Source organism: Gadus chalcogrammus, chromosome 9, assembly GCF_026213295.1.
Source record: "Gadus chalcogrammus isolate NIFS_2021 chromosome 9, NIFS_Gcha_1.0, whole genome shotgun sequence".
NCBI lineage: Eukaryota > Metazoa > Chordata > Actinopteri > Gadiformes > Gadidae > Gadus > Gadus chalcogrammus.
In genome coordinates this window covers 15,989,030-16,008,658 of record NC_079420.1, presented here as the reverse complement: position 1 = coordinate 16,008,658, position 19,629 = coordinate 15,989,030, and the positions used below count along the sequence as shown (strand labels likewise).

Sequence of the window (19,629 nt, the reverse complement as noted above, 5' to 3'; positions counted from 1 at the left end):
TTTTTTTTTGCCGTTCTTGTTGCCAAGTAACACAAGACGTCCATTGCTAGATTATTAGATGGCTTGTGCCAGTTTATTATGTAAATAGATTGAAATAAAATGCCCAATGATTCAATTTCTCTGCTATATTGCAAAAAAATACTTTCATGCATGGTCCTGTAATGTAAAATACAATACACAAGATACAATACACTTCTAATGCACCGATTCTCTCGCCTTCCATCGTCACTTCTCCACCTCCACCACCACTCCCTCACTATCTGCTACCTCCTCCTCTTGTCAGTCCTATTCCCCTAATGTGCAGGTTTGTCTAGTGTAGCGGTATTAGCGTTTGACTCCTCGCGAAAATACTCTGGGTTAGATTCCAAATGTCCTGTAACTACCTTTAGGCCGTCCGTGAGCCAGATATACCGGTACATTAGTCAGGCTAACCTCCAAAACCTCTCTCTCTCTCTCTCTCTCTCTCTGATGACAGGCGGACTCCAAGTTGGTTTGTGACGTGGTGAGCCGCATGGAGGACACGGAGCCCTACTCCCCGGAGCTGGCCGGGGCCATGATACGGCTGTGGTCCGACGCGGGCATCCAGGAGTGCTTCAGCCGCGCCCGCGAGTACCAGCTCAACGACTCTGCGCAGTAGTACGTCATTTTATTACCAAGGATTCCTCGTCAGACGCTTCTCGTCATTGTTAACTGGCACGTAATTGTGTTTGTTTGTGTGTGCGTGCGTGCGTGCTTTCATTACATCCCCACGCACACTATCCAGCTGTTTGCGGAAGCGTGGTTGGTGGGGGGGGGGGAGGGAGAGAGAGAGAGAGAGAGAGAGAGAGACCCCTGGGGGGGTAAATATACAAATTGTATAGATGGTCATATGAGAAGGAATATGACCATCTATACAAAAAGTGGTGTGTGTTGTACAAATGAGTGAGTGAAATTTAAGAAAGGTAGTGAGCTAGGGAGTGAGCGCAAGCGATAGAGAAGGTAGATTTAACCGGTTGCATGGAATTATCGCTGAAAAGTGCAATGTTTGCATGTGACAATATAATTTTGAGCAATGCATCTGCCCGAAAGAGTGGAGCGTGGCAAGAAAAGGATGGGGTATGTCTGAGGAAGGATTAATTCATCTCTATGTGCCTCTTGCATCATGAAAACAACATCCTTTCTGTTTGTCTGTCCATTTGTATGTCTGGCTTTCTCTCTTTGTGACGTGTGTGTGAGTGCGTGCGTGCGTTTTTTCTTGATATCGTTATAAAGTTGGATTTCAAATTCACAGCTAACGCTCATATTCTGTCTCAGATCATATCTATCAATACCTTTCTTCATAACAAGTCTGATATTATCTGGTTCAAGTGCTTCCTCAGCTACAGCACAACCAAACATGACCCATTCATATATTTATTTAGGCAATCACATTGATTCACCCAAATCATCAAAATGTAGTAGTTCATATTAGTTTATATAGTTATATAGTTTTGATATCTAACAATGACTTTGATCCAAAGAAATCTGTTTCATTAAATTGTTCCATTGCAACAAATAATCCTACACTCTGCCGTCCTACACCTTACATTTATCAAGACCCTCCATCCCACACACAAACACACGCACACAAACACAACCTTTAGATTACAAAAGCCTGGCCGTAGAACCAGGACATCCATCGAGGCTAATTGAATCACACATACACTTCCCCTTCTGTCATCCTGAGCCTCGGTGTACTCTTTTACAGGCCAACCCGGACTGTCATCATTGTCAGGTAGACTGGAAGTGGACAGGGTTAAAGTGTATTTGCTGCACGAGCTGACGCAAAAATGACCTTTTCATACATCCAGCTATTTGTCACGTGTTTTACAGCTCTGAAATGTTGAGGCTCTGTGGGGGTTTATGACCTGCTTGTCCACAGCAGCGCTCCAGGAAAACACAGGCTACAAATACCATGAGCATGCTAGACCGTCGGCGCACTTAATGAAAGGGGCACCGCAGTTACCATCAATTCCACTTTAGAGAGGGCACATCACAGGGATTCATTTTTCATGTTTGCACACGTGAGGCATAGAGAGAAAACACAAAGTGAGCTGTGTTCTGGTGTTTTAGATATATGTTTATCGTGAGGCCTGTAACGTTTGCAAAGTCAACGTGGTTCATTAAGAATCAGTGTCGTTCCGTTGAACAGCCACACATTGTCACGCTATGAGCGTATCATGAGCTTGGCAGCAATCAGCAAGACGTGCTGCTTATTGGAAGCCAAAGTGCTTTATTGAACACCTTCAGCTTATTTTTTTGACCTTCATCATCAGCCACCACGGTCTTTCACTCCACTCAATACCCCTGGTTAAACCCCTGGCCTATGGTGCTTTGCTGGGGCTGACTGGGGCTGACTAGGGCTGACTATGCAGAGGTAGAAAGCCCTGGATAATGCCTTCTGTGATGATTAATGTGCTGGCCAACTTTTGCACTGAAACATTGTGATGAGGGGCCCACACAATGATTCGGTTGTTTCCACAAAATGTGGATGCTGTTTTCCATCGACCGCTCCAACACATATGTCGTTTTGACTACTCCTTATAAGATATTAATTGAAACGCCATTTCCCACTGACAGCGAGGAGTATAAATGGAGCCCATGGAGCGTTCTGCTAACCAAGGCAGAGGAGTCAAATACAGCCTCGGGTAGGATACACATCCTTCTGGTTTACTGGAATTGGTTTAACCTAAGTCAAACTTTGGACATGGGGGTTAGTGAGGATACTCCGTCGAGCCCAAGAGCAGCTCTCCGCCAAACATGGAACAGGAAGCCACCACTTCCTGTCTCAGATAGACACTTTCTGTCTAGCCCTCCTCATAAACACACACGCACGCACACACTCACGCACACACGTGTGCATACACACACAGAACTATACCTAAACGCATGCACATCCAGAATAGTGCTTGTGTGTGATTTTATCTTATCTTGAATAGCACTAGGGCGGCATTGAAATTTTAATGCAACTTTGCTCAGTATACAAACAGCCTTTTCAGCCGTATGACTTAACTGATACTCAGGGTGTTTGTGGTTCCAATGAGAGCACTCACACCCGTGCTGCGTACAGCCACTCTAAAGCATCCAGCACTACTGTAAACCTTCATTACCACCCTCCACATATACAGGACCTGAAATCGAATCTTCCGACTTGTGTCCTTTCTACTTCACGACGCTGCCCGCCTGACGTGTTGGGTGTGTGCCTGCTTTACATTGAAAGTCTGCCTTAAAGGTAGAGCACTTCCGGATCAGCCAGGAGTGGATGGGAAAGCCAGTGACCTCCCCCACACACTGCTTACCTGCGGTGGTGACCTGCTTTTTGAAGCGTGCTCTAGCCCAGGGGTTCTCAACCAGGCCACGGAGCATCGGCCCCTTGGCCAATGAGATTTAGAAAGGAAGCCGACAGAAATTGGCACAAAGTATTTATTGGCTTGTTGTTTACAGTGTTGTAAGACTGCTCTGTCTATAAAGCAAACTGTGTTTATGTTCTTAATAATGGACCTACAGTATCTGTGTTCATTACATGAGCTAAGGCAGGCCTCTAATGGTTTGATTCCTGGTCACTGCATTAGCGACCCCTATTGGCTAGTCGGGGCACCAGTGAAAAAAGCCCAGTTACATCGTATCATCACATAACTTGGACAAGTAGTAGATGAGTTACCGGAAGATTGTGAAAGAAGTTGTTGATGTCTCCGTTTCGCACTACACAGAGGGTTACTCTAATTCCTTGTTGGCAGCAGGCTTGATAACCTTTGCTACGGGGCCATTAAATACGCTAAAGCTTTCAGATATGTTTTGTGTTTGACCAGGTGTTTATTAAGGTTGGATGTGTTCTCCTGATCAATTTTGCATTTCTCACTTTAACTATTGCAGCGAGCTTTGTCTGTGTTGATGTCTGCGTCCCGTTTGGAAAAGTATAAATAACCACAATTGCACAGGTTGGCTCCGCCCAATTGGCCGAAAAATAAATACACATTTTTTTGGCAGTGATATATACCGCCAATTACCTCATTGCCATGACATGATCCCATAATCACTGTATTCCTTAGGTGGTAACTATTGGACTATTATTGATAGATTTTCTTTGTGTACTTTCATGGGAGTTTGATTTATTAAAAGGAATATGTATACATTATAGTGTCAAATCCATCACATGTTTGGGTTATGAGGACGGCTCGGGTCACAAACTGCTCAGAAAATGCCTCTGTCTCTCAATCCATTCCACATTACAGTCATTTACTACCTTCATTATGTGTGTGTGTGTGTGTGTGTGTGTGTGTGTGTGTGTGTGTGTGTGTGTGTGTGTGTGTGTGTGTGTGTGTGTGTGTGTGTGTGTGTGTGTGTGTGTGTGTGTGTGTGTGCGTGCGTGCGTGCGTGCGTGCGTGCGTGCGTGCGTGCGTGCGTGCGTGCGTGCGTGCGTGTGTGTGTGTGTGCATTTGTGTTTGTGTGTGTGTGTGTGTGTGTGTGCATGCGTGCGTTTGTGTGTATCCACGTGCGTGTGTATGTATGAGGGATAGTAGTACTGCATCCAAAATGCAGCACTATTTTAGTGGTGCTGTCCCTGTATGTCTCCATGTACTACCAGCTCTCTGCACACGCCTCCCTGCAGCCCTCTCTCTAAAGACTCTTTATGCACCAGTGCTGCATTTCTCACTCTCTATAAAAGTCCATAAAAAAGCTTCACGCTGCTCCATCAGGCTTGGTGGAAGGATGTGTGAATGACTGGCTAATACCCCCCTCTATAGGCCTTCCCAGCAGCCCAGTACAAAGAAGGACACAGATTCATCTATGATAATAAGACTAAGAATAATTCATTGGATTTATATAGCACTTTTCAAGACAACCTAAGTGCTTTGCATGGTGAGTGTGTGTGTGTGTGTTTCACACCTCATACCACTACCCATGTGTAGAACCCATTTGCCCAAAATTTGGGTGATGTACAGATACCAGAATGCGGCACAACACTCACCACATGCATCCGTTGTACATTCTCACGTTTTAAAGCATGACAGGAGGGGATTGCGCAACTTTAATACTGTCTTCTCTGTTCTTCTCTGTGTGTGTGTGTGTGTGTGTGTGTATGTGTGTGTGTGTGTGTGTGTGTGTGCAGCTATCTAGACAGCCTAGATCGAATTGGTGCGGCAGACTACCAGCCGACAGAGCAGGACATTCTGAGGACCAGAGTGAAGACCACAGGCATTGTCGAGACTCACTTTACCTTCAAAAACCTCCACTTCCGGTAAGTACGAGCGAAGGACGGATAAAAATACAGATGCAAATTAGATATGTTAGTTATGAATATAAATAATGCATCATCGTTGCTTTTATCCAGCACTTTGTCAGTTTAAAGTGCTATAGGCCTCTCTGTAGGGGGACGTCCACGTCAGTTATTAATGAATAAAATGTAAACTGCCTTTCACACATGTTAAAGTGCAACACATTAAAGTGTGTAAACTAGCTGAAGTATAAAATTGAAACTATTTCTATACCGGCCAAACCAGCCATCTCAACAATCATCTGCACTCAGTAATTATAGAGAGGGAGCAATGCAACTGAACAATTCTTATAGAGCGTTTTTGTATTCATGAATCTCCTCTGTATTTTAATGAGAACCTGATCGGTTACAGCAGTGAGCTGTTTGTGTGTGTGTGTGGAGTGTGTGGGGGGGGGGGGGGGGGGGGGGGTCCAGGTGCAATCTCTGCTCCATTACCATAATGCAACCCCCTATTCTCCACTGTCACAGCTTGAGTGGGACACACAGACACACAGATCTAAAAAACAATCTTTCCATCGATGTCCGCGTCAGCATTTTTCAGGTTCTGGATATGCATCTCAGGCTCAACACACACACGCGCGCAGGGATGGAAATTAACACCCGCCACACGCCATTTGCGGGTGGATTTGTATGGTGGCGGGTGAATTGTGTCAGTTCACCCGCCACTGTGGTGGGTAATACTTTCCAGTCAGGTCCGATCAAATTTGCATATCTAATAGCCTACATTCGTTATACGGCGCTGCACAGTTCCACAACCATTACTGTCAACATCCGGGCCCCTTCTTCCTCTACGCCTCTTTTGCTGAACTGCGACTGTCAATATCCGGGATAATATCGGTAACAGGGCTCTCAAGTCTCACGCGTTCGGCGTGAGACACGCAATTCAACCCATTCACACGCCACACGGTAGGGTAACCAGACGTCCTCTTTTGCCCGGACATGCCCTCTTTTTGACACACTTTTAAAAAATGTGTGTCGGAATTTCAAAATCGTCCGGGATTTTATTAAAGCCTCATATATGTTCACATTGAATTTGAGTTGCGTTTCTCTGGGTCGTTCACAAACTAGTTAGGCTACGCCCTCCCCTACTCAGTTCTGTTCGCTTCGCATTGGTGGAAGTGAGTAGGGGGAGTGGTTAAGTAGAGCCTTCAGATTGGACGGTTTGACCCACTCAGTTACCGTCGTGTTTTGTATTTATTATTTTACCATTATTGTTTTATAGGGACAAACATTAACAAATTTCTCCTACAGGGGATTGATAAAGTTCTATCTATTGAACAGAAAGAAACACTTGGTCATACTTTACACACTTTACCACAGCATTGGCCTACTGAATGCCACAGATATATTTTCAGCATTGGACTGAATGCCACGCATATTTTCTTCTGAATATTAGTGTTAAGGGCATATAATGCTTACTATCATACGTTAGTTACCATGTCTGTGTGGACAAATTTGTATGCAGTCACATGTAAATACAAAAAAACAAATGTTCCTATTGACTTATGATGGTGTAGCCATGCATGTTGTTTTATTATTAATATGTCACTTTGTTTTTTAATGAAAATACTTTGTATAGATGAATTATCCCCAAACTTGTCATCGTAACACCAACTGATGTGTATGAAAAACACTTTTCTTATCTATTGTTACTATTATATTGTTTAAAATGTACGCATATATTAAAAAATATATAGCGTATAAAAAGTGGCTGGTAAAAAAGATGAGTGGCTGGTGGGCAAAAAAGTTAATTTCCATCTCTGGCGCACACACACACACACACACACACACACACACACACACACACACACACACACACACACACACACACACACACACACACACACACACACACAGGAACGTGAAAAACAATCTAATGAAAGAAAATAGTAGTTTACAATTGCTAAAAAAAATCATACTGTAGAATAGGCGGTGAAATGCTCTGTGTTTAGGCCGCAATATTGCTTCAGTTTCACATCCGCTACACTTTACTGGAAGCCTTGCGTTGTGTTTGTGTATGAGGGGGTGGGGGTGGCTTGTGTTCGGATCGTGCACACACCATGTGTGCACACACACACACACGCATACACAATACCAGTGCACCATACATGGACTAAACAAGCGGCTTCAAGCAAAAGCATTGCATGCATTCTTTTCCCACTCCCAGTTTAAGAACTTAATAATACCTGGATCAGCTCCACTGCAGTAATACTCGTATCAGTACAAGGATTTCATAATTTCCTGTGTAAATGTAGGTGATGTTAAGACACAAATGAGAACGCATCCAGTGTTTATGAAACACTGGACATGAAACGCCTTTAGGCTTAAAGAAGGTATTACGTAATACAGACACTTTCGCTGTTGTAATGCGCCCCACCCACACACGCACACACACACACACACACACACACACACACACACACACACACACACACACACACACACACACACACACACACACACACACACACACACACACACACACACACACAATCACACCCAAACACAGGCTCTGTGTCGTTAATTAAACATTGTTGTAAAAAATACGCATACGTGTATGTTTCTGGTTTGTTGTTGTGTTTCATAATCGACCGCAATTAGGGACTTAACAAATCCCTGCAGGTTTTAAAATTGTGCATGTGTGTGTGTGTGTACCTTTGCATTTGTATGTGTGTGTTGGTGTGTGTGTGTGTGTGTGTGTGTGTGTGTGTGTGTGTGTGTGTGTGTGTGTGTGTGTGTGTGTGTGTGTGTGTGTGTGTGTGGGGGTCAATAGGCTCTTTGACGTGGGAGGCCAGCGGTCGGAGAGGAAGAAGTGGATCCACTGTTTCGAGGACGTCACGGCCATCATCTTCTGCGTGGCGCTGAGTGGCTACGACCAGGTGCTGCACGAAGACGAGACCACGGTGAGCAGGGGCCACACCCAGCGCGCACCGCACAGCCTCCGCCTCCATCCCCTTCTAAGTCTCAATCTTTCCCTCCTGACACTTACACACAAATACACACACACAAGTACACTCACTGCTCTCACTTCTATATTTTATGCGCGCTCTCTCTCTCTCTCTCTCTCTCTCTCTCTCTTGCTCTCTCTCCATCTCTCTCTCTCGTTATGCTTTCTTTCTCTCTACTTGCTCGCTCTTAAGCACAACATACTTCATCCAGGATGGGAACAATTGTTAGGCTTTTTATTCAATTTTACGCCTGACCTTTACATCCAAATCAAACCAGGAGCATTTTAGCATTCCTTTAGATTGCCATTACGATGCATGGATAAAATAATTAACTAAATGAGTATTGGCACTGATTGTGCTAATATGAATCCTATGTTTAAATAGAGGGAGATTTAAAATAGTATAGTCATTATCTATCTATCCCAATCCTAATCCCAATCTTTCCCAATCGTTGTTGTCAAAATGTACAAATTAACTCTCACTCTAACCTTTGTACACTTGACTACAAAGGCACCCAAAGAGTATGAAACAGTTTGTTTTCTATGTAATTGTGTGGTGTAATGCGGTTAGAAATCTAGCGCGCTACATGCTTGCCTGCTGCCCTGGGCATGCAGTAAAATGGAAGCCCTGTACCAGAGGGTGCAGCAGAGCGTAATACATTACAACAAACGGAATTACTTCAATTCAATTCAAAATGGCAGCATCGAAAGAGATGGTGACATTTCAGTATGATGAGGGCTTTAGTGAGTAAATATGTTGTTTTCAGCCTGCAGGGAGTCCTCACAGCAAAATGTGAGTCCATACACCAGGGTTACTGATGTATAAACTAGGCTTAGCTAACTAAGCCTAGAAATAGTTAGTATAGTATAGTAACTAAGCTAAGTTCTATACATTACTAGAATAGATAAGGTTTGGCAATTATCTATTTATTTTATTTTTGCATTTTTTTATGCTTAGGATACAGTGAGATAGAAAGAAAGGTATGGGGAGGCAGAGGGGAGGACATTCAGCAAAGGACCACGGGCAGGAATCGAACCCGGGTCGTTGCTGTAAAGACTAAGGCTTAATGGTACACGCTCGATGAGCCACCGGGGCGCCCCGGCAATCATCTATTTCAATCATCTTCCAATTGAAAGAACTGTTTGAATATAGACAAGAATTACTCACTAATACACATCCCTGAGGTTAAATGTTGTCAAGGTTTAGGTTTGGCCTTAGGATTTAGAAATCTACTACGAGAATTAAATATTGCCAGAATTCCATGCCAACATTGCTATATTTCTCTACCGTGATATCTGCTTTGGGTGTACACTGTGTGGTTGAAGTACTCTTGCCTGTCTTTATGTCTTCTGTCAGCTGCGTGGAGGTGGGCTACATCGTGTGTCTGGATGTGTGTGTGCGTGTGTGTTTATGTGTGCGCGCGAGTGCACCCGTGCATGCACGTTGGACCATGGGTTTGGATCTCTTGCGTTTTTTTCCGTTCCTGCTCTAAATTCCGCCCTCCAGCATCTTTGGCTCTTCACATTTCTCCTGTCACTCTTCCCGTCGACTGTCCTCTCTAACCAATCAGCAGTCAGATCCGCTACAGAAGCTCCACCTGACAGGTATGAAACTCATTGATAGGCAATGGTTGACAGCAAGCCTTATAGAGGTGTATTCATGTGTGTTGTATTGTTCATGTAGTGTATCCTTTCTTTTCTTGAATCTAGCTAAATTAATGACTTTGATTGACTGATTTTAGACTTTTCCGCTGTGAACAGTTTAATAGTTCTCAGTATGCAACCAAGTTAGTTTCAATAGGTTGAAGATTTTTGATATAGCTAGACATTTTTATAACAACATTAAATTAATGTTAACCTATCAGCACCTGTTAGTCATTTCAATTTATACAAATACTAATAATAAAAAAAACTAGAATATGAATGAAATGTGTTTAATAATTATTATGATGCATTACCTGATATCATACATATCATACAGTTAGTTATACTTGATTGATCACATTCATTGATGGACTTGTGTTAACACATTTCAGGACTAACAGCATGGCTCCTAATACACCACGCACTCATGTACACACGTAGACACACACACGTCACACGCCCACAAAGGCAATGCAATGCAGATGCGAATTACTTTACACTCCAACTTGCTAAAAAAGATTCAGATTCTGTTCTGCTTATAATTTTCAATTTCTTGATTTATTTCTTCTTTTATGTATAGAGGTTGTGTGTTTGTGTTCACATCTGCATTGTACTCGTTGACTGTGCAAAATGTATACGTGTGTGTTTGTGCTTTCCTGCCTGTCAGCATAGTTTGAGACTGTTTCAACTTGTGACGTTTTGAGGATATCTTTTAAAACACACTTCTTTGCCCCCCCCCCCCCCCCCTCTCCCCACAGAACCGTATGCACGAGTCTCTGAAGTTGTTTGACTCCATCTGTAATAATAAGTGGTTCACCAACACCTCCATCATCCTCTTCCTCAACAAGAAGGATCTGTTTGAGAAGAAGATCTGCGGGTCACCTCTTGCAATCTGTTTCCCTGAGTACCCTGGTACGTAATGATGAGAGTGATCCGTTGGAGTTTAAAACTGTCTAGTGGCCCACAGCAGCACTCTGTAAAGTTCCGTTGACGTGAGCACATTCAGAAGAACTTTAAACTTTGCTGTTTGGTTAAAGGGTTGTGTCATTTCACAGGCTTATAGTAGGTGACAATACAGAAACATGCCACTATGTTTAGGTTCAGGAACAGTTATAAAACCCATCCTAGAAAGGTAAAGCTTTGAAAATACAGTACATGTGAAAGATTTGTTAATAGTATTGCTATTAAATGATTAGGCCAAAAATGTGAGGAACGAAATGCATGGGAGAGAGGACATGATGCATAGAGAGCTGGGAAGATTATACACAGCGGGATAAGCTGGAGAGCAACCGGGGCAGCACTGCCAAACAGGAAGGAATCCCTCCAGCCACGGTGGAAACACACACCTCTAATGTGAAACAAGGCCAGAGAAAGACCAAACAAATGTGGGTAGAGAGTGGTTCAATGTAATAGCAGAGAGAGAGAGAGAGAGAGAGAGAGAGAGAGAGAGAGAGAGAGAGAGAGAGAGAGAGAGAGAGAGAGAGAGAGAGAAAGAGAGAGAGAGAGAGAGATAGCAGTTATGAAAGGGAAGTGTGGGAAAATCCACAAAAGAGGAGCAGAGAGAGAGTAATAGCGTGGGATTCCACATGGGTTTCCTTGTATCTCTCCTTTTGCTTCCTCATCCTCATCCTTTGCACCTGGCCAGATTCCACTCTGATTGTGGTGTGGAAATAACAGACATAAATGAAACATCCACCACTGGATTGTGTGTGGAGAACACCATAACAAGGCACATAAGAAGCATGCCAAGGTACTGTTATGATGCGATGGTCAAGGTCAGGCTGTTTTTCAATGCGTGATATACATGTCAGTAGCCTGGCTCCGCTCGCCAAAGTACTTCCGCTCAATTTGAATTTCCCTTCAGTACTAGGTCTGGGTCTGCGGTATGTTAGTGAGTTTTCTCCGTCTAAATTTTCTGCGTCCAATCAGCGAACGGAGGGAGTGGCTGAGAACAATGACGTTAAAGTCAGCTCTTGTTGACCGACATCTTCACGCACAGTGTTTGGTTTGTTTACAGCCTGCGCGCAACGTGATTCCCGGCCAAACGTTAGCAATTGGTTATGGCAGATCCAGAGTGGCACTGGGCAGATCCAATAGTTTTAAACTTCAACAGTCAACCGCCTTCAAGTGAGTTAACGTTTGTCAATTGAGTAGGTCCAGACTCTCTGTACAAATTAAATGAAGTACGAGAGTCTGGTAGGACCAGGCTAACATGTCAGAGCAACAACAACAAAATTGGCCCTCTGTGCAGAGCTCCTTTTCTTTGTTGCGCTTAGTGTATTCCTGCTGTTCTGTCCCTGTTCATAAGAGTCACCATTGCTGGACCTTTGGGAGCGGAGCTGAGCCCCTAGTCAAGGGAAGAAGGACATAACAAAATGTCCATCAACCGCAATAGGTTGATTCTGGTAGTGTATGGAGGATAGTTCTTTAAATATGTCAGGAATTGTAAGAGGATGGCGTCTTGTCAACTGTTTTAAATTTTAAGACAGTTTAAAAGGCAAAAATGCACTCAGCCCCACTCCACCAGCAGTTTGCACAAAGCATGAGGCATTTTTTAATGCTGTTCTTTATGATGGGCCCGTAGTCAATCTTTCTCAAACATATATGTAGTCGTAGTAAGAATAGATAAATACAAACATAGAATAAGAAGTTCAAAATCATTCCCTTAGTTAAGGTTTGTTAATGTGTGGTACTGATATTTACAGTATATACCAGTTTTCTGTGAAATCCTGCTTACCAGGGCTGTTTCTGTTAGCTAATTAGCTGTACTGTCTCTTACTGACCCTAAGAAAATAATTGGTTAGAATAACACAAATTTATGTTTGGTTCCATGGATGGGACCCAATGGCTACTGCCTACTCTGATATCTTAACCCCATGCCCCTCCCCTTGTCTCTCAGGCCCCAACAACTATCTCAAGGGCATTGAATACATCCGGCAGGAGTACGAGAAGAAAAACAAGCCTGGGAACAAAGAGGTGTACTCCCACGTGACCTGCGCCACCGACACCGGCAACATCCAGTTTGTCTTTGACGCCGTCACCGAAGTCATCGTATACCAAAATATCGCCACCTGTGGGCTGAACTAAAAACACTCTTGTGGGGTTCGGGGGGGGGGGGGGGGGGATGGGGGTAGTGGCTGTTGTTTGTGATGTTGATGATGACGACAACGTTGATTATGTCATCCTAACTGCAAGCTTCCACTGGCCTAGAGTTGGCTTAATGATTGAAGCGGAATCTCCAGAATCCATGAACTAGCAGACTGTATTTTCAATACTTAATCCCTCCCTGATCAACTCAAAGTGCAAACTCGACTATTTTTGCCAGTCTTGCTGTCCCCTGCACTTTTCCTCAAATCGCTTGCTTATCCATTTCCCCACATGCCCATACAGCATTCATATCAGCATCCTGCAGCACTACCTTCAAACGCTCCTGTAGTGCTGCAGGTACTCACAGCACACTCATACCAAAGAACACCAGTCAGCCTTGTAAACAGTTCAAAGACAAATACAGATTATTTGTGTCCAGAAACACTAGAAACATAAAACTGCATAGACACACAGCTGAAGTCATATTGTGTTTATTTGACGACAAAACATTTTGATTTGAATTAAAAAAGTATTTTGATATGAAGAACTGAACGTATAGATTTGAACTATATACTTTTAGATATGAAGTAAAATATGACTGATTCCTTAGACCTCCAGGTTGCAGCTTTCAGCAGGCACTTGAAGCTCCATAATGCATGGCTGAACATATTGATTTTCAATGACCTAGGACTCACTAATGGTTTGCCATATTTATCTCTTTCTACACCAGAATCTGGTGTCAATAGACAAAACCTTTTTTTTTTTAATTAGAAGGATAGAAAATAATGAGAATGCTAAAGTATCCATTGTTTGAACTGTGTGTGATTTGTCACATATTTAAATAAACATTTTTACACTTTTTGTCATAATAGGAACCAATACACTTCTTTAAAGTTTGAGGTACTAGCAGAAGTAGGAGATTTTGGCTAAAATTAAGAGTGCGAAGGATCAGGATCAGTAGATGGAGCCTCAGCTTTGCTCTGATTCTGATTCTGAATGTATTGGTGTTACCAAGGTAACAGCAAACAACAGCTCATTAACAATGGCTCCATCCAAGATGGGATTAATAATATATTTATGTACACATATTGAAATTGCCTTTTGTCATCAGGTGCGGTAGAATGCAAAAACAAAACGTAACACTCCTTTCTACAATTGCCCCATGAGGTTTTCTGCCAATTACGTAGTGTTTGCATAATAGAATATTCCCTCCGGACTCTATTTTGCATTGTACCCAAGGTCTGTCAATGTGTGTGTGTGTGTGTATGTGTGTGTGTGTGTGTGTGTGTGTGTGTGTGTGTGTGTGTGTTTGTGTGTGTGTGTGTTTATCTCCAGAGATGTCTATTAGTTAAATGGAGAAACAGTTTATTCGGTTCCATAACTGGAACCGAATAAATCCTTTGGTGTCACACAGATTTGTTTCTCAAACTCAAGCCTAGTATGCAGTCTAAGCTGAGTTGCATCTGTGTTTCAATCGCTATCAAAATATAGTCCAATGTAAAGTTAATGAGGCCCCCGCTATGTATGAATTGATAAAGAAAAGCAATGTTATAATAACAGAGCTTTTAGGTAATGGCCAACTTTTGTGGGTTTGGGTAAACCTTGATGTTCTAAAGAAATGACCATCAGTAAAAAGAAAAAATAGATATTAAAGGACATTGGGTTGGATACCTTTAGGACACCCTGGATTTGGCAAAACACATACTTATAAAAAAACAAAACAGATGGGCAGAGCAAGTACTCTTTAAATTAAAAAGAAAATGATATCGCTTGAATAAATGCAGACTGCATTTTGGCATTCATGAATTCATTACAAGGTAATGAATGCATATAATGTGTCACACAATACCACAACACCAAATATATTTCAGAATTTGTGTAGTTTGTGTTAGTTCAACTTTTGAATGTTCATTAGAACTTATAATAATTAAGAGGGCTTCTTATTTACATTTCAAACTGCCAACCTTTTGTAATTGCTGCATGATATCATTAACTCCTCCCACGACACCTGTGCAACTGTTCCTAACTAGACAGTAGGAGAGAGTGTGTGTGTTTGTGTGTGTGCATGCGAGCATGTAGACAAGTGTTGTGTAGTGCGGTATATGTTAATAAGGAAACACCAGTCCAGGAGACTATGAATGATTTACCAAGGATGCACCTGTGTGTCCTTTTAACACACATATCCTATAGCCCTCTGCAAGCACAGCAGTCACTAGAAGCACACAGAGACATAAATAACTCTCCTGGGAACCCCCCACCTGCGCCGCCTGAACAATTGGAAAAGCTCATGCCTGCCTGCAAAACGTTAAGGTATCAGCAACAGTGCCAACAGTTGCATTACATTATTTGCTCATACGATAATACATGGGTTACCAAATATGGTAACTGTTGAATTGCTATGAATGAGATTTTCTCCATGTATGATGCACAGGCATTTACACATGATCTCAAGCAATACAAATTAATCCACATGCCTTTGTTTTCTTATCCCATCCTGACACTGAACAGGATTATCAGAATAGATTGTCTGATTGGCCTTCTGAGACCTGATGAAAGAGTGAAAAGGCGCTTGTATTAGAGTTTGAACCCTAGGGCTTAGAGTGCTGCACAGAGAGGACTTTGTATATTCCTTTCATTTCAGACATCCCTACGTTTTGTCCATTTTCTTTTGGTGAGACTTTCATCAGCTTAAAGGTTGGGTATGGAATTTTCTTTTTTTGGCCATTTTTGCAAAATTACTGGAAATCCTTATCATAACCCACTTACAGCCACTGAGTTAGAAGTACTGACTTGAAAATTAAACAAGTCAATCATCTGTGGAACGGGCAGGGCTCAAAAAACTCCAGCCAATGATTTCCAGACCCACCCAGTGGCATTGGACAGTAAGTACATCAATCAAACGGTCGTACTGCACTCCCCCTCGCGACCCCTGCGTGCACATACTCAAAGCTCTTGACCGAGAGCAAGCTTCTGTTGTTATCCTGCGGTAGCTACTGGAGCTAGCTAACTAGCTAATGGCTCACTCTCGCTGTGTTCGCTCGTGCATGATTGCGCGTCCATGTACTTGGAATGGGTGGAGTCAGAGTCAGCGTTGAAGGAGAAGGGGTAGGACCATTTGAGTTGTGTATTTTCAAAATCTGCTGGCGTTTCGCAAATCCCATACCCCACCTTTAAAGAACCAAAGCTATCCAGCTCTACCCATTTGTGATGTGCATGGTGTAAGCAGGCTGGAGGTTGGATGCTTCCGCTGAGGGCCATTATGGCTAATGGACTCTTGCGTTAGGGTATGTGTTTTTGTGGGACTGTGTCTGTGTGTGTTTTAGATGTCAGCTTGCTCTTTGTTCAATACCACCACTGGGATACGGCCAACGTGAAATGGCAGTGCATCTAAAGATGCTGGGTAATGTAGTTCTCTCCCCCTCCCGCACCCCTAATGATTACTCATTAAGTGCTAAGGTGGAGGGTAACAACATACGTTGCATGTGGACGGACACAAAGACAGGTTTTCTTGGCTGCTGTGCTCGGCCTTTTGGCCCCTTCTTACTTCTTTTCTCCATAACACACTCAGAGGAGAGACAATTCACTGCATCGGTAGCTGATGTATAGGAGCTCTGGGGGGCATTGGGCGTTATGTGTGTGTGTGTGTGTGTGTGTGTGTGTGTGTGTGCGTGTGTGTGTGTGTGTGTGCGTGTGTGTGTGTGTGGGTGTGTGTGTGCGTGTGTGTGTGTGTGCGTGTGTGTGTGTGGTGCAGAGGAGGGCATTAGATATTTATGAAGGGTTGCTGCTCCATCCAAGATGCAAAGAAGGGAAGCTGTGGTGTCTGACGCAACAGCAAATCCACCACCAAAGTAGGTAAGCAGCCGTAACACAGTCATGTCTGAGTGAAAGACTCTAAATAAACTGTTAAATCACCTAGATTTTATTGCCTCTAATACACTCAATACAAATGGCTTTAGTATTTGCAGCTGAATAGATCTGATATGGCTATGTAGCGCCTAGATCCAGTATGTGTTTAGGATGTATCAGGGTTTTAAAGAAGCTTTACCCAACCACTTTTTTTGTGTCTGTGTGTGTGTGTGTGTGTGTGTGTGTGTGTGTGTGTGTGTGTGTGTGTGTGTGTGTGTGTGTGTGTGTGTGTGTGTGTGTGTGTGTGTGTGTGTGTGTGTGTGTGTGTGTGTGTGTGTGTGTGTGTGTGTGCGAGTGTCTGTGTGTGTGCGAGTGTCTGTGTGTGTGTGTGTGTGTGTATGTGTGTGTGTTGGTCTGTAAAAACTATATTTCAACTTCTTTAAGATATTGAAGGGCTGAGGCCCAGTGAGACCGCTGTTGTCTGAGGGAATTGTTGGGCATCAAGTTTAATCAGCATGTGTTTCATTTGCTTTTGAGAGGCCTAAATAAAGGTAGGTTTATTTGAAATGGGAGTTGACTGAAGTTGAGAAGTCATCAGTACCTGCATTGTTAGCTGACCACCATGCCAAAGAAGAACATTAATTAACCAGCCTCAGACCTGTCTCTACTGATGCATTTAAATCAAACGAGCATTTAGTCATATGAAGCTTAATCTGCTGTCATTCCTACCACAGAAAATAGGAAATACTGCAGGCTTTGTAACCCATTAGCGCACTACCGGAGAGTACCAACATATCAGAAGAGTGTGAAACAAAGGATATTAACATATCCGGCTAAGTTTCACCTAACCACATACAGATCTTTTAAACCGAACACCTATTCTGGTCACGTGTGTGTATGTGTGTGGGTCTTTTTGCTTTTGTTCACTGAGCACTGTCAGTAGTATTAATCTGCTGTAACTTGCTGTCTTGGTAATTTATTAAACTGTGTTTTTGTGTATTTATATGACATAAATTACAATAAAGCGCCATATGAATATTCAGGCGTTTGCAAACCCGCTCTGTGGCTTTCATTAAAAAAATATTTATATCCACTTTGTGTTGGTTTTATTCTTCCATTATCAATTTATTCTTAATTAATCGTGGTTTAATTGCTCAGTAAATATCCAAATGACTTAGGTTTTTGCATACATTATATATGTTTATGAATATATATGCAAATACATTAGTGATGTGTAGGTGTAGACCCTGCCTGTAATGGATGAGAAAATGTATTGCTCTCTTTCCCTCTATCTCACTGTATATATAAAATATACATTCTGTGTCTTTCTCCGGTGGTTTGTGTTTGGAACTTCTTATGAGTGTGTCTCTCTCTCTCTAAACGCACACACACACACACACACACACACACTAACCCTGCTTGGCCATTTGAGTGAAATGGGTCAGCTCATACTGCTGACCACTGACGGTAAGGGAAAGATGTATCCCCTTAGCTATTCATGGTTCATGGTCACCACACACAATGATGCCAAGATGTTGTGTCACACAAAGTTAGACAATGAAGCTAGTGACTGAAGACATGATGTTGAACAACTGTTTGGTCATATTACAGTGCTAATGGACTGCGTTTCACACACTGAGGGCTCAAAACGTCCTTCTACTTGCTCATTTCCCCACATTGATAAAGCCCAGCTCCAGGGTGTGCTCTGTTTGGTTTTCTTCAGCCTCTTTTCTCCATGGATGCTCAGACTTTGTTGGGCTCAGTGTGTTGTGCGGGGGCAAACGGAAACTAATGTTGTACCCAATGATAACTTTCACTTCCTCTTTTTTTCCCTCGCTCCTATTCTCTTCTCCTTTTTTGTCAACTGCCATTCTCTCTCTCCTCGGGCCTGCTTCCCCTACTCTTTCTGTGTCTCTGTTCCCTCCATTTCCAACTCTCCTTTATCTCCCCCCCCCCCCCCCTCCCCCCATCTTTCGCCTGCCTCCTCCTCCTCCTCCTCCTCCTCCTCCTCCTCCTCCTCACGTCCCTCCTTCTGTGTCGCCTCCTCCCGGTTCTGCCCCTCTAGAACCGCATGCACGAGTCCCTCATGCTCTTCGACTCCATCTGCAACAACAAGTTCTTCATCGACACCTCCATCATCCTCTTCCTCAACAAGAAGGACCTGTTCGCAGAGAAGATCAAGAAGTCTGCCCTGAGCATCTGCTTCCCCGAGTACATAGGTGAGGGAGGGGGGTGGGCAGGAGTGAGCAGGGGCTCAGCGCCTTGTCTTTGAAATTGGGATGGCAGCGTCATTTAAACGCCCCTGTAAAATAACTTCTTTATTTTACAATGTATAGTCAAAGCGGGTCCAGAATTTTTTGGCCAAGTCATTGAATATTGCTCAGTCCTGCGATCTAGAAAATTAATTCTAATATTTGATAGAATTGCCCTGGAAGTAATTACAAAATCTGACTGGGGGGTGTACTTTTTGACAACGTAAGTCATAATTGTCGTATTATAGAAAATTTTCACTGTGCCGGTTAATTATTAGAATGTTTTTTCTTCCTGTTTCTCTCTATATTTCTCTCTCTGTCTCTGTCTCTCTTTCTTTATCTCCCCCTTACTCTCTTTCTCTATCTGTCTCTGTCTCTCTATGTCTCTGTCTCCCTCTTACTCTCTTTCTCTATCTGTCTCTGTCTCGCTATGTCTCTGTCTCCCTCTTACTCTCTTTCTCTATCCGTCTCTGTCTCTCTGTCAATCTGTCTCTCTCTGTCTCTGTCTCTCTCTGACTCTGTCTCTCTGTGTCTCTCTCTCTCTCTGTGTCTCCGTCTCT

General features: G+C 43.0%; 1 protein-coding gene across 3 annotated transcripts in view; it reads left to right on the top strand.

Annotated features, from left to right (window-relative positions):
• Positions 1-19,629, top strand: part of gnao1a (guanine nucleotide binding protein (G protein), alpha activating activity polypeptide O, a) — a 69,087-nt gene that overhangs the window by 46,007 nt on the left and 3,451 nt on the right. Inside the window, exons 4-8 of one of the 3 annotated variants that reach the window (XM_056599457.1) lie at positions 476-636; positions 5,129-5,257; positions 8,067-8,196; positions 10,643-10,796; positions 12,784-12,981. In XM_056599457.1, coding sequence (XP_056455432.1) covers positions 476-636; positions 5,129-5,257; positions 8,067-8,196; positions 10,643-10,796; positions 12,784-12,971 — 762 coding nt within the window. In that variant the 3' untranslated portion in view covers positions 12,972-12,981. Of the gene's footprint in view, positions 1-475; positions 637-5,128; positions 5,258-8,066; positions 8,197-10,642; positions 10,797-12,783; positions 12,982-18,882; positions 19,037-19,629 lie in introns of those variants that run through there. The other 2 variants (XM_056599458.1, XM_056599459.1) reach the window with 2 other exon arrangements.